Raw genomic sequence first — 24,151 nt, forward strand, 5'->3', positions numbered from 1 at the left:
GGCAGAAGTGCAACTCAAATCTAATGAGTCAAATTTAAGAAACTCTCCATTGCAATCTTGCGCCCTCTCGCTAGTGAGGTCAATCAGTTTGTTCATAAGTTAGTAGTTAATTAGTTAGTTAAAAAAAATCTCAAAGGCGTTGCATGTGGTGCTGTTCAGGAGCACTGTTTGTTTAAGAGACCGTATTAGTTGCTGCATACGCTGAATTTGCATTTTGAAAACATCAACACTTGTTCATTTGTCAAAACTCCCCAAGCAGGAGGTAAGGCCTGGCAATGCAAACTACTTTATTGCTCTAATGAAACATTATGCAAAGCTGAGACTGCCCACTCAAAGACCTGTCCGATACCTAGTCAGTTCATGCAGGAGTGAGAGGCTGCAGTGAATAAGCTTAACAGTGATCCGTGAGATTAGAGGTCAGCATCCCTATGGTAACTTTAGTGGACTAAAAAAAACATATAAATACATATTAAGCTGACTTCATAACCAATTGTTTGCACGACATTTACTGAAATTGACCGAAATACAATAAAAGAAAGTAGTGGAAGGATTACTGAGTCACTTCAAGGTTTAGTCATTTGTATTTCTGATTATTAGATGGATCCTAAGCTACTCTGGAATCAGTGAACAATCTAAGCTGAACAAGCTGCAGTAACCGAAGACTGCTGTTGCGTAATCAACTTGCATTAACGGTAAACTCAAAAAGCAGAACATTTTGAAATCTCATGCACGTCTCCATGGGTGGAACATCAAATCAGTGGTATAATTATTTCAGACTGAAGGTGCTTCATCCACACTGCAGACAGCGCTCTTTGTTTCTTGTAATGTTGCGCGCACAGCAAACTTCAAGTAATCTGTAATTAATTGTCCATTTATAAGTATTTTCATTTAAATAAACCTTTCATTAAGCATGACCTCTCGCAACCAGGCCCATGTGGTGTTTGTTAATATTATATTAACATGGTATCAATGATGTATATAAATCCCATGAGCATCTGACTTGCCAGACTGCCAACTACAGAAGGACAAACTTGTCGAGTCTCATTCTGCCCACTGAGACTCATGTTACAATGTCTTTCTAGCCATTTCACAACCTTGAAATGAAATCTCAAGGACTGATCACACTGCCAAAAAAACATCACCAAGAGAGCCTAGAAAAGACTCTGCATCAGCCTTATGGCGTATGGACTGCATGCTCAACCTAGTGAGCTAAACAGCCACTCCAGTTTTTATACATTTTTAATTAACTAATTAACGTATTTATGTTTTGAATACATTCACTTAGATTGTTTTACTGAAACAGCACTGAACTGAGTGTCTCAACGAACATTTCCAAATAACAACAAGCACTTATCATGTCAGAATTTCACACAAAACCACACAGGAAGATGAAAGGAAGTTAAATTTACATACAACTATAAAGTATTATTTACTGATAATGTTATACCCTGTTGGGTGGGGCAGCAATTACTGAGAACATGTGCATAGAGTCACTAGAGTACCAAATAAATAAACCACTGAGTTAATACTCAAAATTATAATGCAGAAACCTTGGTACAGATTGCCATCTGACTGTGTTCACTGGATGCACAAAAAACATTTCAGTTAACAGATACAAAGATACATATAGGAAGTCAGCAGAAATTAAATAAATCAACACACTGAATGTTATGACAAAACCAAGCCAAAGAGTTTGTAAAGCTGTGATTGTTCCTACTACCACTAGAACTGTAGTAGTACTAGGTCAGAGTAATACTAGTAAAGGAATAGTACTCTATTGATCAGGCCATTGTCTTAGAATGGCTAAACAGAACTCACTCTTAAGTTAAAGATATGACGCGTGAGTCCATTTAAAGGTTAAAAAAAATGTACAAAACTTCATTTAAAGCAACTCTGATAGTGATACTTGACAATATGTGCAGACACCTGGCACTGTTTATTACATGGTTAGTACCATTCTTAGACTAGTCAGAACTACGAGGAGAATGCATTCTGCCCAGACACACAGGTTCCTTAAAGAATACATGCAACCAGAGACTGCGACCACCTACGAACATGACGGTGAACAAAAACATACAGACAGCACAACACCAGAGCAGCTTCAGGACAAGTCTCAGATTTTCCCTGAGTTGCCCAGCCAGAGCCGAAACAAAGTCAACACAATACTCATATTACACCTATGGAGAGAAAAGAAAATGCTTCCCATCCAAAGTAATAAAGGTCTTTACTTTTGTAATTTAGAGATTTAAGTTTTAGATTTTTAAAAACCCCAAACCCCCAAAACAAACAAACATCTTTACAATTAATGATACTATAAAACTGAATGAATGATAGAATGAAGAATCTAATTCAGTTTAGATAAGACGTGAAATGTTTGCTTTTTTTTAAACTTGTTAAATTTTTAATAACAGAGTTATACAAACAAAGACAAAAAAGCAGGTTGTAGAAAGAAATGTTAACTCAAAACAGGCGACAGGGCCGGCTACAGCCATGGCCTACAGGCATATATGGTGAATAGCTGGAACTCAGGCTACCATTTCAGCTATCAGCCCGACAGTCCTGAGGATAGGTGTGTTTTTACCAGTTTTACTGGAACTTAAGAGATACGCTGACAAACAAGGAATAGCATTGTCATCAAGCAGCTACTCAGTCAAAGAGCTTTAGTATAGGATAGTTCTCTAGATGTTGCCATGGGATGAGCTAGTAGTGGATTGTGGTTTGGGCTTTGGTTCTTACACCTTTTAATAATAGACTCTAACAAAGCCTCCTTTATTTGTTTCCCCATATTTCTCGTGTCTAACAATGACAGATTATTCAGTTATTAAAGGATTGCTAATCAGTATGAAGTTGTTTAATAAGCCAGAAAATAAGGACTTCTGTTGCACAGGAGCGCTGTGGAAGTGGCTACATTCCTCTTAAGGCTTGGTCATGTTGTGACATAGCACCCAGCAATGAGGAGGAGGCAGTGGGTTGGTGGGCAGGGGTCCTAAAAACCCCCATAAAATGCTAGTACCTACCTCGCCTGTGCTACACTCCTAATAACAATGCTGCCGAACAAGAAAACCAGACAGACAAACACAGACATCAGTCTCTGACGTGTTTGCTCATTCAAAGCAGTCAAACACAAACCTGTCATCAGAGGTGGATATGGTAGATAAGTGTAAAACTACTGCAGCTGTTGCTTTTGCAAGTGCAAAGCATGACACGTCAACTGTAATGTTAGTTCGTTCACATCTAATTGAAATTTTACATTTTACTAACCTGCTTAGCTTCCACAACAGGAAGTCTGGTGGTGCACTATGTATTTTGAAAAGTGTGAACACTGATGCATGATGGTGACAAAAGATAAAGAAAGCTCAAACTATGCTCTACTTATAGTGTCAAATGTCTCACGTCATGTGAAACACCTTCAGGGTTTCCAAACACTGTTAGAGAATTACACAACAGACAATATGAGAGAAGAGTGAGAAAACTGGGGCTTTAGAAGCCAAGTCTGATAATTACTAGTTTGTCTTGCATTGTCTTAGCTCTCTTCTTCAAATAAAAACACTAAAATAAGTCCGCAAACTTCACAGTTTAAAATAAAAGCTCTCACACTACTATTCATTGTGATAACACCGTTGATTTACTTGTGTTTACATACCTGTAATTAGCACTAAATAGACAGATAGTGCTCTGGATGTTATATAAATCCTAGCATATACCCCATGTCAAATGAGGATTCAATCTACTACTATACTATTTATTTTTAATTCAAAAACATATTAAACTGGATACCCTACCACTAAATGATTTCACAGCACATGTGTCTGACAAGAGTAAAATGTACCCGTATTTAGGTATCACTAAAACGAACATTATAAATGTAGATTTAAGATCCTGCCTATCATGCATTTCTTGCTCACTCTTTTGGAGTCTCTTTGTGCAAGGTAGAAAAACAAGTAATTAAAATTCTAAATGTCATGTTTTTCCTCTATAGTTTACTAATAACAGATCAAAACCTGTGGTTAAAGTCATCGCTAAATGTTTCAAAGGCACATTCGGGCATGTCCAGCCACTTTGAACATGTTCGTGTCTGGTAGTAAGCTTTAAGTATATGTCAGAGTGAGGGAGGTGAGGGCCTGTCTCAGCCAGTGCCCTCTTTACAATTGAAGGTTCGGGGGTTTAGTTTGCTGCTGCTTTTCTATTTCACTGTCAAATGAACTTGGGCACTGTTGATAACGATGATTATCTGCAGGTAATCCGAACCAATATGCCGCCAGACTTAATCCTGTCTGTGTGGCTCATAGTGCCCGGGATCATGTTTGGTGATAACATGGAGACAGATACAACACTAACACTGACTTAGTGGCCCAAGGCTCAGAAGGAAAACCATAAAGACAACAGTCTTTATCAGCAGTGGCAGTTTATGGGGTCATATAAAGTTTAGGATATCATTTGTAGGAAGTTATTGGTTTTTTATTTATTTTTGGGGGGGTTTTTTGTTTTGTTTTTTAATATGCCAGCATATAATGTGCTTTTTTAATTCAGTGGTCACTGCTGCATCAAGGTGTAATAAATAATGATCACAGGAAAAAAAAAATCACATGACTGTGTACATTAAAATATGTTTTTTTTACTTGCTGTGACCCCGCAGTGTGCAGTGTAACTGAGACAGAATATTGTTTGGCTGGAAATTTCACACTCACACACACTGTGTTCAGTTTGCAAAAAACAGGACTATCGTTTCAAAAACATGTTTGCTGCAGCACAGCATGTGATCATCATGATGGTTGCCATCTCGGCCTGTCAAAAAAGCATTCATACAGCAAAATGTACAAAACATTTAAAATAACCCTGAAATACGAGGCAATAAATCAACTGAACAAAATCAGTAATCATCACTTTTTGATTAAGACTTTGAGATTATTATCCACTGCTGACAATGTCACTGATAAAATTAATTTCCTTTACGAGCCCACGTCAAGGTCAGAATTGTTTGTGTGTGTTACTGTATACACAACAGAGACTGGAACAGGACTTAATGCCAGCACTGTTTCTGCCCGCGTTGCTCATCAAATCTTGTCTGTTTGTGCTGTACATCATGAAGACAAAGCATTAGTGAGGGGGGGGCAGAGGGCAACTTCTAATCCTTTCTTTCTTATGAATTCTGCATCCATGCACTGCGGTGGATGACAGTGCATTCTGGACTCCCAGTGGCATCACTTCTGCACGCTGGACAAGGAGCGACGCCATCCATAAATAACTTTCCACAGTAAGCACTTCAGATAAAAGGAAAAAATGTACACTGCAGATTTTCTTCACCTTTTCTAAGTAGGATCACCCACTGTCAAACACACTGGGCCATTGTGTTGCGATTTCTTTACTTACTCATAAATTCAGGCCCCTTTTCTTTGGAACCAGCTCCCAGTTTGGATTCAGGACACAGACACTCTCCCCACTTTTAAGATTCGGCTTAAAACCTTTCCTTTTTTGATAAAATATTTAGTTAGGACTGGATCAGGGGATCCTGAAGCCTCCCTTAGTTATGCTGCAATAGGAATAGGCTACTAGGGGCTTCCCATAATGCACTGAGGATTTTTCTTCTGAACTCACCTTTTTGTACTTGCTATGTGTTTGCACACCACTCTGCATTTAATCAATAGTTATTAGTAACTTCTTTTCCACAGTGTGTCCTGTCTTTCTCCCCTCAACCCCAAACTAGCTGTGAACCAGGCTCAGCCTCCCTGAGCCTGGTTATGCTCGAGCTTCCTTCCTGTTGAAAGAGAGTTTTTCCTTCACATTGTTGCCAAGTACTTGTTCATAGGGGGCCGTGTGATTGCTGGGTTTCACTCTATTATTGTAGGCTCTTTACCTTATAGTAGAGCTGGGCGATAGAACGATAACGAACGATCTGAATAACTTTTTCTCGATAGAAAAATTTAACTATTGCGATAGACCTCACCGCTCTTGTCCTCTTAAAAAAAAAAGAAAAAAAAAAGAACAGCCAATCCAAATTAAGTAGCGCAGAGCTGAACCAATCACAGCGGCTTTTGTCAGACTAAAGTAACTGTTAAAACTGTTTGAAAAGCTAAGCTATACAACAAGGAGAGATTGAGAATTTCCTTTTAGTTCTCAGTTTATTTGATATTGACAAAAGTTAGTCAATTTTGTCTGTTCTTCTGTAAAACAAACTAAGATTTATTTTTAGAATTAATATTTTGTTTCTAAGTGGAATTGACAATTTAGTAGTCTGTGTTTTTTGTTCTATTTTGAAACTTAAACGCTTTAGCGGCTGCCTTTTGTGTAGTTTGCAATATTTGCCTTTATTTATCTGAAAAAGTCTCATGTTCCTTAAGTACATCTACCCTGTTGAACTTATTATGGGAAATAAATATTTAAATCAAAACAAGCTGCTGATTATTTCACATTTTACTTGTGAGCAACGGCACATTTAAATCTTACAAATATAGTTATTTGGCTTATATCGTGATATATATCGTTATCGCCTGAAATGAAAAAAAAAAAAAAAAAACATATCGTGATATGAAAAAATCTTATATCGCCCAGCTCTACCTTATAGTATAAAGCGTTTTGAAGTATGTGTTTGTGCTCTATAAATAAAACTCAATTGAAACTGTATATGTAGAGTAAATGAAAAATCAACACTATACTACATCAGGATTGTTGGGTATGTATAAATGCATATTACTACAATATGCATACATTTATTTATGGATGCATGTCAAGTTTTATACTTGATATCTGCCTTTATAACATACTGCATATTTAAGTAATTCTGCATGAATGTATAACATGGCAGCTTCTCAGGAGAGCAGGGTGGTTAGCACTGTTGCCCCACCTTCTATGTGGAGTTTACATGTTCTCCATGTGCCTGTGTGAGTTCTCTCTAGGTACTCTGGCTTCCTTCCACAGTCTAAAGGCAGAGTTGCTGATGTTAGGTTAATTAGTGATTCTAAGCTGCCTGCAGGTGTGAATGTGAGAGTGAATGGTTGTCTGTGTTTTGGCCTTGTGATAGACTGGCGACCTGCCCAGGATATACCCGGCCTCTAACCAAATGACACCTGGGATAGTTATTGGCTCGATCACAACCCTGAACTGGATAAGCAGTTAAGAAAAATAAATGTATGGATGGGTGGGTGGGTGGATGGATAGATAACTTTGTGCTGAATCCATTATGTACATAAAACAGCAAGATATTTCACATTCTGTGTCGAATGGTGACAACCATCTAAGGACAAAATATTGTTGGTTGCTGCAAATAAAATCATAAAATTGCAGGTTTTACCACTGAAAATTCTAAAACACACACACAACAATCACACTACAGCACTACACGGGTCATTTGGAACTAATCTGGAAGCGCCATGAAGCTCAGAAATCTATAGTCAGTGATTGGCTTGAACTGTTGGCTATCTGAAATTACAGAGTAGACCCAAGGCACTCATTAAAGAGATACCATGAAGTACTTAGAGAGAAAAAACTCCCACAGACAAAAGCAGCTTGTAATCTTTGTGGTTAGTGGTTACCATTCTGCACTGACACCAGTGGGTGGTTTCAATCAACACTAACTATGGTGTGGGGTGCCATGAGCAATGCAATCGTTTTACAGAAGTTGTGGGAGATGTTGGTGTTTGTAAATATTTTTCTACCAGTACGGGGAAAACAACACATGATGTACTCATTACCTGGAGCCACCAAGCTAAAAATTAACGCCACATTGGCAGAAATCTTTCTCAGTCCCACGCTAATCATTTTTCCACTGTAAGTGAAATGTGTTTCTACCCGTCATTTCACCACTGCTTCTTCAACTTAAAATATCTATCTACTTGGAAGTCAACAATTTGTGTTGTAAATATCTACAGTGTTATAGTACCCTGCCACTGTTTGTGTTTATTCAGTGCCATTTTTATATTCTGGTTTGATTTCATTCTTTGCATTTTTGTGTGAAATAGAAATGTCTTGTCTGTGCAAGTGAGTGAAACACAGATGCGCATGCTTTCACATTCTTCTCCCTATAAAAGCGGAACTTCCCTTCCTTCACTTATAACTTTGAAACTAGGGCTGTAGTAAAACCGCCGCCTTGCCACATGTGGCATGAGTTATTCTTGCACTTTTAGCAGCTTGAGGTTGCAACTTTAGAAGCTTGCCCAACTTTAACGGGTTTGTTATTACAACTGACAGGGAGGGTATGACAGAGAGACCTCCTCTCCTTTTTAAATCGTACTGATGGAAGTGATACCCTCCTTCAATCACATTTCTTTGTGGAACTTTCAGCTGCACGTGATAATAAAGGAAGATGGGAGAAATCTAGACTGGGCAAGGCCAATCCCATGAGAAAAGAAACATAAATAAGCATCCCTTAACGATAACTTCTGGACCCATGTGGCATGTAACATGTAAATAGGACAACATTCATTATACCATTGTTGTCTAATGACCTCTTTCTTTCTGCACTTTACAAACAAAGAAAGTTATTGTGCATGTCTGCACCTATGTTAAATCTTCACCCTTGCTGATGTGACTCTCAGTTAGAGCCAAAGGCCACAAGTCACTGAGCTTTCACTGAGACTTTTAGAAATATCAGGTTACAAACATTCAAAAGTGTCTTGCTAGATTTGATATTTGAGCAAAATGCACCACTGATGTCCCCCAGTATTAATTCATTTTTTTAATTATGCAGAAAAAGTAGATAAACACAACAACATTAGCCACTTCTTTATGGAGAGTCAACAGATTATATGAACTAAATTAGTACAGGAAATACATATCAGGCTGAGAATCAATTATTACACACTACAGTGAGAAATCTGTGGGTTCAGTTCAAAATAGCCTATGCTGCAAAGTATATATGGACACCTCGTCACTTTGTCTATTTGAAGGCTTTAGAGAAAAGTACTTTCTGTTTGAACAATGCCATGCTGCTAAGGCCTGCTGAGTGACAGTACTGCCAAAGTCCACAGTGGCTAAGAAAGTGACCCTTTGGACCAACACTCTGTTGTCTAAATGCCCTTTTACACATTTCCATTAACCTCACAGCATCTGAACCTGTTAGCTTCAGTCTGACTGGGCACCCTGATCCCTTCTCTAAAAGCAGTCTTACTTGGCTGAACTTGGTAACACTTGTATATCACGTTCAATACAAGCACAAGTTACGACGGCATGCAGCCACATTAAACAGGGGCATACAGTTCAGAGATAGACACAAGATTGCCACATACTGATATACTAAAGCATGCAGACAATGTGACTTTTGTGGCTATCAGAATGAAGCCAGGGGTAACACTGACGTAAAAACAAAATGAAATGAATGAATGCTGTCACTAAAACAACAAACCAAAACTGATGAAACAATGCCAAGTATGGCTGTTTGACAAATTATAACTCTTACCCTAATTACTGATGAATTGGGATAGTGAATGAAAAAATATTCATCTTGGCTCTTGCCTGAAGTAAAAGGCTGAACTTTGGTATAGATTTCCTCCAATGTACTTTACACACAAAAGGAATATAATACACAGTGTGATCTGGGCAACAGGAAAAAAAACTTCCCTCCAACCTGTAACAGAGACTACTGACAGAAATGGCGTAAACCACTAGGCCTGGTTTTTCATTAAACATGTCTGCTTTGACCACTGTAATATAGTTATTCAGTTTAACTTTTACCATTTAGCCATCACTTACACAACAGCCAGAAGATCCTAAACATGACTTCTTGTTGGACTGGTACTGGGCCCGATAAAATATTTGCCCTTGTCTGTTTTAAGATTTCTAAAGTAACTGTAGCATATTGCACAACAGAGATGACGTTTGTGTTTAAAATGACAAAGCGCTAATTTAATCTTGCAAAAAATGAAAATTGCAAATGAATGGCAAATATTTCTAATAAAATGTAAATGATGCAATGCAAAACCTTTTTGCAAATTGGTGCTATGACAAAACTATGTGAGTGCACACCATATCCTTCAATTACACCAGCTCTCATGATTCAACATGAGGGAGTGACACAAAGAATGAGCCGCAAGGGTAGTCAAACTGGAAATGCAAGTGGGTGTTGACAAGATGTGCTGTGCATTTAGATACATGTGTATCATTGCATTTATGACAAACTTTACCCAAAACACATCTACGCACAAACACGTCTATCAAAGTAGAGGTAGATCATGTGTAGCTCATAGTCATCTCTCCAACACATTAGACAGAAAGTATCTTTGTAATAGGGAATCATTGCTACTAGCTTGATGACTAATCTCTGAACCCATACATTTGCCTGTGAGTTACAGGCTGAAGTTGAAGAAAAACATGCTGGAATGTACCCCTAGCTTACCGGTGAATGTGGGTGCAAGATCAGTTTAAGAAAATGCAGCAACGTTTATATATTCTTAAGGAAAGTGATACCATTTGTTATGTGGCTCTTATCTCCAGTGAAAACTAGCGGTGTTTTGAGTTAAGATGTAAACATTACTTCACAGATAAGAAATAAACCTTCTTTCAACAGAAACCGTGTCTATTTCCGCGATAATCTTGCGATAATGTAGATATTGGCCAACGTGTTGGTGTGCAACAAGAATGTCAAACCAGCAAAGAAAGTAGAAAGTAGACCTGCCCTTCAAGTAAACTTGAAGGCAGTTCTCCATCCCAGATGGCAACCAGGAATAGACTGATCTTCATGCACACAAATGGCAGGCCAGTGTCCCTCACACTACACACTTTCAAATACTGTAAACCTCCACACTTTAAAAACTGTTTTCAGGTAAACATATTAACTGCTATTTAGCACAAGCTTTTACAGACATTAGTTAAGAAAGTAATTGGATTAGTGTAGTTAAGAGATTAATTTTAAGGGAACCCTGTAAGTTTCAGCCTAAGATTCTTTTCCCATGGCCTCTGATTTCTATAAGCTAGATCTCATAGACTTGGCAGGCTTCAGTGAGTAACAGAGCTGTGTATTGTAATAAGATAAGAACGGACAGGTGGCGCAGTGATCAGGTACCAGACTGACTGCCTGCTTTAGATATGAGCCGAGAGCCTACTGTATCTCTTCCTCATTTCTCTCCTAGCTCAGAAAAGGTTCATAAGTAAGAAGAATTATTTCAACCTCATGCTGATAATTACCTCATCCAGGGGAAAAAATAAAGTCTTTTGCGGCCTTAGTTACAACTCGAAGCACCTGCACCCACAACTACTGCATGCCAAGTAGTAGATTTCTACTCAATATTTCCTGTTTCAACAAACAACAGAATACGTGTTTGCTGCTGGCTCTACAACTGCTTTATCAACATTAGTAACATTAAAAACGGTTTTCATAAGCAGCACAGAGTTATACGGCAGAGTTATCAAGGTTATCAAGTTATCAAGGTATCAGCTCAGTTAAAAAAAATGTTTAAAAATTAAAAAAATAACAACATCATAGAAACGTGTGGTAATTAAAAAGGATCTTCCCTTTCAATGAGATCTAACTCTTACCTTGCAACTGTTTAAATCTTCCTTCGAGGATGTTAGAGTATTGCACCTGATTAACAAAAGCTGCTGGGGACAAGCAGGAATCTCTTTCCCTGTGGTCCCACTCCATGTTTTTTTTTCGTCCTCAAGCCGTCTTTGTAAAATATTCCTCTCAGGCACAGAATGAATGGGTATTCTCCCACATAGCACAACAGAAGCAAACTTTGCGACTTTTAAAAGAAAAACAAACCAAGATCAAATCCTTTAAAAGGTTATCCAAAAGATACTTTTAGTGTACCACAAAAGCCTTGGTATATCCTCCTCTTTTATTCCCACAACACAAGCTGAGAAATGTTGCCGCCTTTTCTTCTCTTCATCCACCGTAAGGTCCACCTTGTCCAATGACACGCAGAGTGAGTGCAACGGTGGGGGATTTTTTCAAAGAATCATTTAACCAAAACTGAGGAGCAAAAAGTTCTCTTGTTTCATTCATTTCACCACCCCTCTGGCCTCTGAGCAAAGTTACACTCCCTTGTGGTTCTAGTGAGAGAACAAAAAAAACCCTGGGTATTCCTTCCCTTCAACCTCTGTGTATTTGCTGGAGCAGAACACAGGAGCTGCAGGCAAGCTAACCGGCCATAGTCGGATAGCTGTGTAAACAAAGCCTGCTGGGCTCTCTAAAAATTGTGCCATTTGCATAAGGTGTGTTTGAAGGAGGAGCACATAGATAGAACATGGTGGAAGCGAGGGAGGAGGTGTGAAGGCGGACTAAACCATTAAAGTCCTCTGCTCAGTGTAGCCCTAGGTGGATTATCTAACTCCACCTTAATTCCAGAGAGCACCGGGGTGTGGCTTGCCTGAAAGGTGCGTCACAAAAGTCCTCATCATTTTACATGATCGTATGTTATTTTGTAAGACAACGTTTAATCTTTCCTTTACTGTATGTGGGGGCTGCGTTATGAGAAGGGCGTTAAGACAGGAAGGAAGCTGCTGAGAAAGTCTCAGAAAGGCAGCAAGTGTTTCCTGCCATAACAAGATTCAAAATCTGTCAACTTGCGTGTTACTTCATGAGGCAGAGGGGGTGGAAGTGAGTTGTTAACTCTTAAAAACTAAATGGTTTAAGCAGATCTGACTTCTTACTAGTTTAGAACCAAGTACTAAAATGATTCCCGGCAGCTCTTCAAGAAAATCATTAAATTAATTTCATTATAATCAATTTAGGCGTTTTCAAGCAGTTAAGAACTGATTCTCACCATTGTATAGTTGCTGAATACATACTTGCCATTATTTCCATTAAAGAGTTTAATCTGTGTAATACAGAGTAAGTTCACTGTTAACAAAGAGTATACATTAACAGGAGATTATAAATATAAATTCTTAACAGTAAATAGCATTGAATGGAAACTTCACCTTTAAAATGTAATGTATATTTAATAAACGCCAGCTCAAAAATAACACAAAACTATAAACACAGTGAGGACAAAGGTCATATTCTTTCAGGCTCTTTTAGTCTGGTCAGGGGGGATCATTGTGGTCTGGTCTGTGTTTGTCCTGATGAGCTGGCAGCATCTGGATTGTTCTCACTAGAGGACCAAATGCCCCAGGCTTTCTGTAACTGGGTGTTTATGGAGGGGGGACTGGACTAATGAGATCCAAAGAGGACACACTTCCTCTTGAGGAACAGCGACTATGCTACAATCAAATGTAGTGAGAAAAATAGTGCACCAAAGCTATCCCACTTAAAATCCCATTGGACATATTTTAAACATCGCAATCACATCAAAAATAAAAACCAGATAAATGTGAGCATTACCTCGCTATGCAACCCACGAATGAACAAATTAAGAAACAAGATTAGAGTTACTTTTGTGAAACATGAAAACTGTCTAAATGACATCTGGGAGAAATTCCACACTCAACAAACTACAGGCAGTGACAATGAATAATGAGCTTGTGTGGTTAATTAGCCTGATAAGACAGAAAAACCAGAAGCTGCTGGGGGAGTAAGCACTAAAAAAGGGGAAAGAGTAGACATCTCTTGCTAAACATGTATATTTTATCTGTCTCACAGCACAACCCCAGCTGAGCACCCATGGGAGGACGGAAGAATGAAGTGTACTCTAAACTTTGATCTGAAGGGGAATTCCCCTAAAGAGAGTAGGGTGAACTACTCATATGAGTCCATAAATGTGGCGAAATTTACACAAGCCAAATACAAACACACGTGTCTGTTTTATGTTTCAGTTGATTATTAAAAATATCCTATTAAAAGGCCTACTTTAAATACAGTTCAGGTTTGTTGTGTCTATGATAATTATGCAGATCTATTACAAAACTGAACACAAAGCACACAGATATTGAGAAATCACTCAAATAATTTTCAAAGGCCATGTGTTGTAGCTGTGGACGCGCTCTCAAGTGAACACGCCTAACTGTTTGCGTTTGAAGCAAGCCGTTGGTTTCAAAAAATGCAAATTTGCACAGCTTGCCTTGCTGCCCACACGGTACAGTACAGTCGATAAGTGGTTATCTGTAAATGAAAATGATCTTAAAACAAGAGAAGCTCTCCACTGTAAGAGGTACGCACTGCTAATCATGTTACATAGAGACAGGCACAAAACGTTTGACAGAAATTGAGAGGAAGACGTGAAAAGAAAAAGCACCTTAGAGACTGCACAAAGTCTTGACATTTGGGGAGAAGTCATAAACGGTGGGCCTAAGCTAAGCCTGGGGGGAATAGCTGCTAGAGCATGTCAAAGAATGTGCACATCAAGTCCACACTTGTAAAACTTAGACAGTATTTAAAGACATTCACATAGAAGCGCACACATACACACACAAGTTCTTGTTTGATCACAAGTGCAAACAGTATTACAGCATACTGCTATATAATAAAAAGTTACCTGACAGGACATGACTGTTTATAAAGTGCAATTTCTATATAACGGCAGCTCCTAAAGGAAATGAACTGTGGTGCACTCCTCCCCAGTAAAATGAGGTGTATATCTGACAAACACATTGACTACAATAGTGCTCAAGATCATTATAGCGTGTGGTTTCGATGTGTGCGTGTGCGTGTTTGTGCATGTATATATGTGTGTTGGCGACTGCCTGTTGCTCCCCTCTGCTGGGTTCATTATGACACTGCATCTTGTTTTTAACAATAGAGGTTTTAATAGAGGTGAAGCCAGGCCAAGCCAGTTAAATAAACACACACAAACACACCTCCAGCAGATCTGATAAAACAGCCAATAATGTGTCACCTTATTTGACGCTTCCAACAATGGCAGACTGGCCTGTGTTTGCACAGCTTTGAGGCTTTGGAGTAAGCTACTGAATAAAACTGTCATCGAAATTATTATTATTATTGCACTCTTAAAAAGGATAGCATCTTAATTCATTTCAGTAAGATCACTAATCAGACATAACATGAGTTTAGATGCAGAAGCACTGGTGTGAAAAGAACCTGCACAGAAACAGATCAACCTAGCCACATTTCTCTTTGCTCAACAGACTATAGAGCTTCCTCGTTTTGTCCTCCTTTTGGAAGTATTTCTGTCTTGCCCTATAAAGACAGAACTGAGCCTTTGGGGACAAAAAATAATGAAACCTGTTCCCCAGTCTACAGAGATTTCTGCAGTGTTAGTATCAGGACTGATCTCAAGTGAATATTGCTAAAACTCTTGTTGGATATTAAAACGCATGCTTTACAAAACAGTTACAACATTGGGGTAAGTGCAAAACGATCTTTCTCATAACATATTGGGAATAAAAGAGTTTTCTTAAACTCAACTTAAAAAGCTCAAGACTTCACTGTCACAGGTTTTCTATTCTCACCTTCTCACCAATTGTTTTACAAGTTACATTTGGCATTGCTTTTAGCCATAATACTCCTCGGAGTAAATGTCTTATTTTCCTCAATGAACCTTCTTTCCTCTCCCGACTACTTCACCAAAGAAACTGGTAGGATAAAAAACTCTGTCATGTCAGAACATTGTGAGGGCAAAAAGGAAGCGCAGAAATATCCCATAATAGGTCTGTTTGCAGACCTATTATGGATAGATTTAAACTGCCTGCTAACCAAATCTTGGAATACAAGAGCATCAGCATGTGTGCAGACACTTGATCTATAAAAGTCTTGGTAAAATTCGAAAGATTTTCTAAAAGCTAATAAAAAATTTTCCCAATCATGTATGTAATGTATGTATGGAATGTCACCATCTTTAAATAAAGACTTGTCATATGGTAGCATTTCGGTATTTGAGACCAAACGTCATTATTGAGTTGTATCTTTTGTTTACTTTTTTATGTCATTTCGTTGTACTTTTTTAATCGTCACACAATTTACATCACACTGTAAAGCTCAGCACACTTTAATGGATCCATCAGTGCAATTTTAAAACAATCCATTCAACAACAACCTTAGCTAGTCAAGCCTTCAAAATTAGTAGAATTTAATTCAAGTCTCTCCTGGGCAATTTTTATCCCTGGATACCTGGCATGCACTGGTATACTTAATAAATTGTACTTACAATTTAGCCTTTAGTGTTACAGTATCCGGCCTCTAAACAGACATGTGACACTCTTGTTTTCAATTGTGACAAAATGTTTTAAACAGAAAGAAATGCACGTACATGGGTGCACATTGACAAGCAACACTGGAAGAATGTACACTGATGTGTAGCATACCTGCGAGGGCCTTAATACGAGACCGTTCAAAGAGACGTGCCGAACTGTTCTCATTGTCCCAGTCAGTCTCTGCTGCCAGGTCCCAGCGATTGTTGATGTCATTGTACTGCTGCTGGATCTCCAAGCTGTCGAAGTCTGTTGGCGAGATTGTGCTCATGTTGTCCAGGCTGGAGAAAAACGCATTCAACCTACAGTTCGGACACAGAAACACAGACAGTCAGTGCATGGACAGCAGGGAGAGGTCATTGCATAATACAAGAAGCTTCACAACACTAACCCTTGAAATATTTGAAAGACAAAGTTTGAAAATTAAACTTCAGAAACAAATGGTCCACTTCTATTTTCCATATAAAAAAAAGAAAAAAAAAGAAAAGACAATGCACGTCAACCACACACTGAGCACACAAAGCCTGCCAGCTGCACTCTAGTTTTATATGCTCAAATGTAAGTCATATGCAAATGCAAGCTTGGACGGTGCAACTGCCAGTGTGTAACAGACTTTGAGATAAGTTTAGCAACTGTCACGAAGTCATTATGCTAGTCGATTAAAAATGAGAGCTCCTGTAACTCCAGTAATGTCATTGTATGCTGAGTCATAACGGCACAGCAGTGTCAACCTACTTAGGTTTCAACTTTTGCGAGTATATAACTATAACCTAGCAACCAAAAAAGACGAAGACATATGGCAGTATAAATACACTTACACAGTGTCATACTGCATTAAACCAGGGTTGTAATGACATAAAAGCGGCACATAAAAAAAGCACTCTCTCATCGCATGGCTTCACTTCTAAAATTAAATAAAGGTAAATAAAAAACTGCTTATCTGCTAAAATGTCAATACGTATTGTATCATTGCAGCAAAACTAAAATTGATTGTTTTTACAAGATACTTTAATGGAAAAGGGTTTATACCAGAAATCTACTCCCCTGCTTTTGTAGTCTTTTTATGCCATTATTGCATCTTTTGTAAAGAAACTGCACTGAACTAAAAAATCTTTCCTTATGTCAATATGATAACAGTTCAATTATTATATATATTTACTGAATTTCCCAGAGGAACTGACTCAAGGAATTAATAAAGTTCTGTCTATATATTTATTTACCCATTATTGTAGATAAATAAGAAAGGTTAGTTAAATGGCACCTGTTAAAAGAGAGTCAGTCCGTTAACAGGTGTGGAGTCTTGGAACTGAAAGACATTTTGTTAACATTTCACAACATAATTATGAGATGTGTGTCATTCATGCATTCCTGTGCAAGTGCTGGCAGATTATATCACACAAACAGTAAGGGGCCTCATCAAAACATTGCTCTACATCGCCACAGCTCGCCAAGTGGTCTAAAACCTCCTCAGAATAAATTAGTCACCTCGGTCCTTGAATCACTGCTAAGAACGCAATATCTTCCCATCCTGCTGTTTGTACGAATTCAGCATCCAGTTATAAAAAAAAAAAAACAAGGCTTCCTAATACGGCAACAATCAATACTTCAAACAGAATGAGGTCAATCCCACCCTCTTTCTCCAGCTGGCTAGCTCTCAGAGTTTGGTCGAGAAGCAGAAGCATCTTGTCTTTTCTATTCAATTGAATCCTGAGTGTGAGACAATTATTCTGCACAACTACAGCACAAGAACTGCTGTACAGGCATGGTGACTCACACCTTAACCATTTGACATGGTAAAAATTCTATATGTAAAGGCTTAACTGTATATACAGCACTAACCAGACACAGCTTGTCTTTAGTGTTATGCACAAATACACACAATGGGGGACCTACATTAAGATTAAGCCCCCTGCAATAGAGATCCATTAGCTAACTGAAGCCATTTGCTTAAGAGCATTGAACAGATTAATAGACATGGTTGAGTAGTCAGTTTGTTAATACCTGTGAGTTTAGCTTTAGTTGTGTCTACCAGCTGTGGCTAACCTAATCAGAGCCATTAGATGAGGAGCAGTGATGGGAAGAAATGACAGATTTTTACAAAAATAATTGTGCTGTTAAAAGTAAGTAATTAAAGGCTAAGCATGACTGAGAACTGCTGAGCCCTGTCCTTTTGTTCAAGGTTTAATTTATTCATTAAAGGATGCAAACTGCCCTTTCCAAATATGGACATAAATACTGTCCATCAGGTTTATGTTTTAGTTTGGTCATTATTAGATCATGTTATACTGCAAAGAATAATCAGGCCATATTACACACAATTAGTATGCAAATTCAATTTCTGAGTCACCCAGGTATGACTTAAAAAACCTGATAGCAGCCAATGGAATAGATTTATCTGGTTAAATGTAAAGCTGCTGTTAATATATCTGGGAGAACTATTCTTGAACTTGTCATGCTTTGCCAAGTTGATGTATCCTCTAAATCACACTGGAAATCAATAACAGACAGCTACCAGATGGGCCCAATCTGAGTGTACACAAGAAATACAGGGCCAGATTGCATCTATACATGTTCCTTCCATCGCTGATTCTAGAAAACACACAACAGGCAGGCTATAACATCCCAGAGCAAAGTATAATAAAGGAAAAAAGTGCACATTTTAAAAGCCTAGCATGAACTCTAAAAGGAATCAGAACTGAACCTTTGTATCTTTAAATTTTAAAGAGTGTTCACTCCGTAAATATCTGTGGCTACACCGTAGCAACCTACTGTGTGACAGAGCAAAAGTATAAGGCTTCAGTCAGTTTTGTATTTTCTTTACAAATATATTTTTCCTGAGCAAATTGTACATTTACCAGTTTTTAGTATAGCTTAAGACAGAAAAGAAGAGAAGAGATGCTGGTGTTGCACTTTCTGGTGCACCGTTGTCAGTACTGGGATATTGCTAATTATGATTTTTATCTTCGTTTTTAGATAGTTTTCTTCAAGTCATGCACAGCCATTTCTGTTGTGCAGCAGCTGCGTACTTTAACATAAATTTGATTTTGTAAAATATACATAGAAAAACAAAACAAAAACAAATGCTTGGAAAATCCTATTAGTGGTTGATTAAGAAAGTGGATGGGAATAGAAACTAAATGCATGGATTAGAGAAGCAGGAAATACAACGCCTTGGAACTGCTCCTTGATTTGTCACCTATCTGGCGCCCTAGGAGTGACTTGCCTTTTCTCTACAACTCACTGTATGCATAAGTAGTCAGGTATATCACTGAGTCTTCAGTTGAAGATTGGAGCGATGTTAAAATATTTGTACTATGACACAGTGGTTTCAAAAACATCCAAACACTGCTCTCCTCCTTTTCAATTCATGCTTTCTTCTTTACTCTGGCATATTATAGGACTAATAATAATAATAATAATAATAATAATAATAATAGAAAAACAAAGACACTACTACACTATGTGACTGGTATGGTATCAGTCTAGCGTTACTGATAAGTAGCTACATTTAAGATTTCTACATAGCCCAAATTATAAAAATGCCACAGCATGGAAGCAGGAGTCACACAGAAGACAGACTATCCAGGACAGGCCTGGCAGTAATATAGTCCAAGGCAATCTGTTTGGGGGATTGGCAGGAGCTGGAGAGGGGCAGGACCAGTGAGGTCACAAGAGTCTGGCAGCGATAACAAAGCGCCAATCCTCCCCTTGTTGTGAGTATGAAGAGGCTTGGCTCAGTGTCTGGACTAATCGCTCCTCAATGGATCAGACTAACAATCCCCTGACCTACTATGATACAGCCTACTGTACTCATCCTCCCACACACACACGCACAACACTGGGTGACATAAAAACTGCACATACAAGCTGACCTGACCTATTACCGCACACCACCCCCAACAGCCCTTCTACATACAGTATACACATGATGCTTTTGAAAGTGACACTTACAAATCCACCCACGCAGCATGCAACCATATCAGCACTCAGCGCACAAAATAGATTGGTCCAACACCAACAATTATGCCAGCCTGAGTGATGTGCAGCCACCTCCCCCAGTCCAGACAGAAACAAAATCAGATAAAGAAATTAACCCATAAAAATGCAACTTTGTAAAAATGCCATGCAGGAGCCTTCAACCTGATTTTTTTCCCCTAAAAAAGCCTATTTTCCAAATCTTCAGACATAAGATTTAAGCCCCAAAGCTACTTAAAAATAAATAAATAAAAACACAGCCTGGCAGACAGATGTGGCACAAAAAGGTCACATAAAAGAGTTTCTATGAAAGAAAATCCCCCCAAGGTCTAATCCACAAATACAAAACAAAGACAAACATTTGTGTATGAAATATTTAGAACCTGTCACAGCCTTTATATCTTAACATGCTTTTGAAAAATTATTACTGTAATTAAATCAAAACAATATACAAATGAAAGGCACATGACACAGATACATAGTGCTTCTGTACAATGGGAAAAAGATTAAAGTAGGGCACAAAGAAATGCCTCGTGGCTAAATCGAGCTCTATACTGGGCAGACACACATCAGGCTATTACTCACAACAGAACGACACTGGTTAAGAAAGGAAGGCAGAGCTAGCAGTATGATAGGCAGCGCCACCACCTCTGCCTATTTTTTCTTCTGTGTCACCCCACCTCCCCTCCCAGAGCTGCCTCCCTTTGCCCAGCTGGGCTGTTTGTCACTGCACCCGTTAATCAGGGAGAGAGGAAAGAGAAATAGAGCCTGCAATCAGTCACCCTCAGGGAATTAGGCTTGTGCACATTAACCAGCCAAACTGCTACCTTGCACCAGGGGAATAGGGTAGACGGTCTCACACACACACACTCCTTATAATGGCAGACAAAGGGGCGATACAACTCATAACAAAACCATGTTAAAACACAGTCATTCAAAACACACAAACATAAGATTTTTAACATTTTACCAATTTCATTGTAAAAATCTTTAAGTGAAGGAAAAAAAACTAAAATTAAAGAAAATGTTTTGCTGGCATTCTTTATGAGTATACCGAAGCCATGAGCTTTGCATTAATGAATATTAATATATTCAAGTGAATGTGGCACCTCTGCTTTGCCCCAAATCAAGCTGCCTGTGATACTTAGTTGAGCCTGCAGGGTGTGGAGGCAGATCCCAAAAAGCAGAGGACAAAGCGTGCCCTGCCAAAGTGGCCCCACACAATGGAGAGTCAGCAGAGGGATGAGGCCAGCCGTTCAAGCCTTTCCTGTTTGCAGAGATGAGGCAGCCAGAGGCACATATGCATCAGAGGCCCTTCCACGGCCTGCTGATCCTGGCCTGAATGCCCTGCTGAATAGGACAGCAGAGATCCTTTGTTGACCTGTAGCATCACATTTATCAAACACTCACGCAGCCAGCATGCCCTTCACATATCGATATCAGCCTAACTCCAGATAATATTTTGTTTTGATGTCATTTTATTCTACATCCGTATTATCTTTTCATTTTCACAAATGACACACTAAATTAATTTTAACAAGTAATCATATTAACAGTCAAACTAATTTATTAATCAATGCAACATGGCAAATACAGAAATTGTTTTCCAGAGCTGAATTACTATTCACCGCAAGAAGTCACATTTCCCTGTAGTCTTGGAAAATGTCATCAAACTCAGTGACGGTTTACAACTTTCTTATTAGTCTGAAAACACAGAAGCGCTACTATATACTTTAGGTACTTAATGGACAAAAACATAACGATCTAGTTTATAAACAATGTCAATCCTCCACATGACCTCTATATTATTGAAATCTGTATTATCTGACAGAAAACATGGATGCCTATGACCTACATCTTCTTCAGTGATTTGTCACATTTACAACAAAAAAAGAATAATTAATAGTCCCATTGGTATCATTAATGTTCAGTACAGAGAGATGCTGCTATACAGGCAAGTTAAGGCCCAGTGAGAATACTGGCCCATCCACAATATGGCTTATTAAGACTAATACTAAAAACAGGCAAATGCTATAGTGTTTGTGCTCCCCTCTTGCTGCTGCAGCTGAATGAGTCCTGGGCTTAGCCTTCATTTCTAAATACATTTGGCTGGGAGTTACAATAGCATCAATCTCCCAAGCTGCCAGAAATCCAAATTAAAAACATCAGTGAATTAATTATTCATGCCATTTTAAAACACACAAGAACAAATGCAGGCACGAGCTCGGGCATCACGCCTGCATGTGCTAATACACAGTGCTTCGGATTCATACAAGATCATTCATATCAGTGAAAATAGCTTCATCCAATCAGAAAGCTTTACTACTTTATGGACAACTGGCCAATACAAAAATACCTGGAACCAACAACACTACCCAATATATGAATAATGTGGCTGAATGTGAGCTATAATGAGAAAATAAAAAACAAAGCCTTGCTCTCAAACATTTCAGTTACCATTAAAAATCCTAATGCGCCAATATAAAAACACACCAGGATTTTCTTTTAAGATTTCTACCAGTGGTGTGTAATATTTTTGTACCACTTTACTTTTTAGTTTCTAAACCATCTGAAATGTAAAGTTTTATTTAGCAACATCCTCTCTCTGTAGGAGTTTGATAATTGTTACCCCGTGATTAACAACAACCTCATGAAATATGTTCATCTGGGTGACAGAAAATAACACATATTTAAGGTCTGCGGCAGATTTAAATCACCACGTTGGTGTTACTTATAATGGTGGTGTCACACAGCTGTTCTTTGAAGTGTTTTGAAAAGGACTAGCAAGCATTCATTTAGCAAATTGCAACCTTTGGCAAAAACGTGATCACTTTAATCAAAAAGCAGTCTTGCTGCACTAAGATGCTGTAGTTCCTAAATGTAATTTCAGAGTACCCAGAGAAAAGCAAGAACTGATAAGCTGAACGCATACACTGAAAGGTATTCATTTAATTTTAAGATAAGTGATTATCAGCAAATGCTCCTATCCAAGTACTTAACCACTGTCCATATCAGTATTGCTTGCTAGCTCTATGATTTGAAGTGGCAGTGAGACTTTGCGCGTTCAGATTTCTGTGGGGGTGTGTAACACTTTGTGACCTTGTGAAGCACTGGCGAAACAACTGTTCTCCATCTAAAAATCAGCCCCCATAAGTGGTGCTGACAAAAGCCTTCCAGACCTCACCTTTAAGAGAGATATTTATTCATTAAAAGACTCTAGATGCAGGTTTAATAGAGTACAAGCTGTCATAATAAAAACAGCTGGAAAATGTCATGTTAAGAGTTGTGTTTTCCCTGTTTTCTACTGCATCTACTACAACATCAATGCTTCTGGCAATATTATAAATAATATAAAGAGAGTGCTGGTACTCGTTCAGTTTACATAGTTGGTTTTCATAGAATCTGAGATACTGTGTAAAATTTAACTGAAAACTGTGCAAGCAACACATAAGGAACGCAGGTTACTAGCATTCCTGATGCTCCTAATAACCTGGAGCATCAGGTTAAAGAACATCTGTATCACTGTGGTGCATCTTAAAAACAATCTATAAGCATTAAGTTCAGTCAAGTTCTTGACTACAGTCTGGTCGCCACATTGTACCAACCACACCCAAAAGCAAGCAAGCACACAACTAAATAGCTATGCAAATGTGAATTTAATATTTCTTAATGAATCAAAATAGCAAAACCAGCAGATCATCACAGTCAACACCTATAGTACACCCATGTGATGCTGCCTTGTTTCTTAGCGCAGGGAGCTAATTTTTATTAAGCAAACCACTGGGTATACATGACATCATAAAATGTTTCAGTGTGAATCCTCAGTGAAAGAATGGAGTACCAATGTTAGGCAAGACCAATGTTAAATGCTTTGGCACCATAAAGACAGCATAAATTTATATTACCCTCTTATTAACTGATAGTTGCTGATTTACTATAATATATTGCTTGATACAATAAAACAATGGTCATGATCTGGTCATAGAGATATTTATAAATCTGGTTTTTATAAGAGCAAAGTGCAGAGCTGCTATTGTACTGAGTCCGTGTATAACTTCAAGAGCAGAAAATGGCTGTAGCCACTTGAAAAGTGATAGAACTGGAGAATCTTTAAGTGCTACTTCATACTGGCTGCAAAAGTAAGTCAATTCCCAAAGAG

The 24,151-nt window shown here is 38.4% G+C and overlaps 1 protein-coding gene across 4 annotated transcripts in view; it reads right to left on the reverse strand.

Moving 5' to 3' along the window:
- sptbn2 (spectrin, beta, non-erythrocytic 2) overlaps nt 1–24,151 on the reverse strand; it is a 48,215-nt gene that overhangs the window by 17,176 nt on the left and 6,888 nt on the right. For 3 of the 4 annotated variants that reach the window (XM_086308507.1, XM_086308505.1, XM_086308509.1), the window contains exon 2: nt 16,132–16,319. In XM_086308507.1, the coding sequence (XP_086164633.1) occupies nt 16,132–16,288 (157 nt within the window). In that variant the 5' untranslated portion in view covers nt 16,289–16,319. Of the gene's footprint in view, nt 1–11,466; nt 12,179–16,131; nt 16,320–24,151 lie in introns of those variants that run through there. The other variant, XM_086308508.1, reaches the window with a different exon arrangement.

The sequence above is a fragment of the Aulonocara sp. 'chitande type north' Nkhata Bay genome, linkage group LG10 (assembly GCF_057382095.1).
Source record: "Aulonocara sp. 'chitande type north' Nkhata Bay isolate Kocher_YH1m ecotype deep benthic linkage group LG10, A_spYH_male_GT1.1, whole genome shotgun sequence".
Lineage (NCBI taxonomy): Eukaryota > Metazoa > Chordata > Actinopteri > Cichliformes > Cichlidae > Aulonocara > Aulonocara sp. 'chitande type north' Nkhata Bay.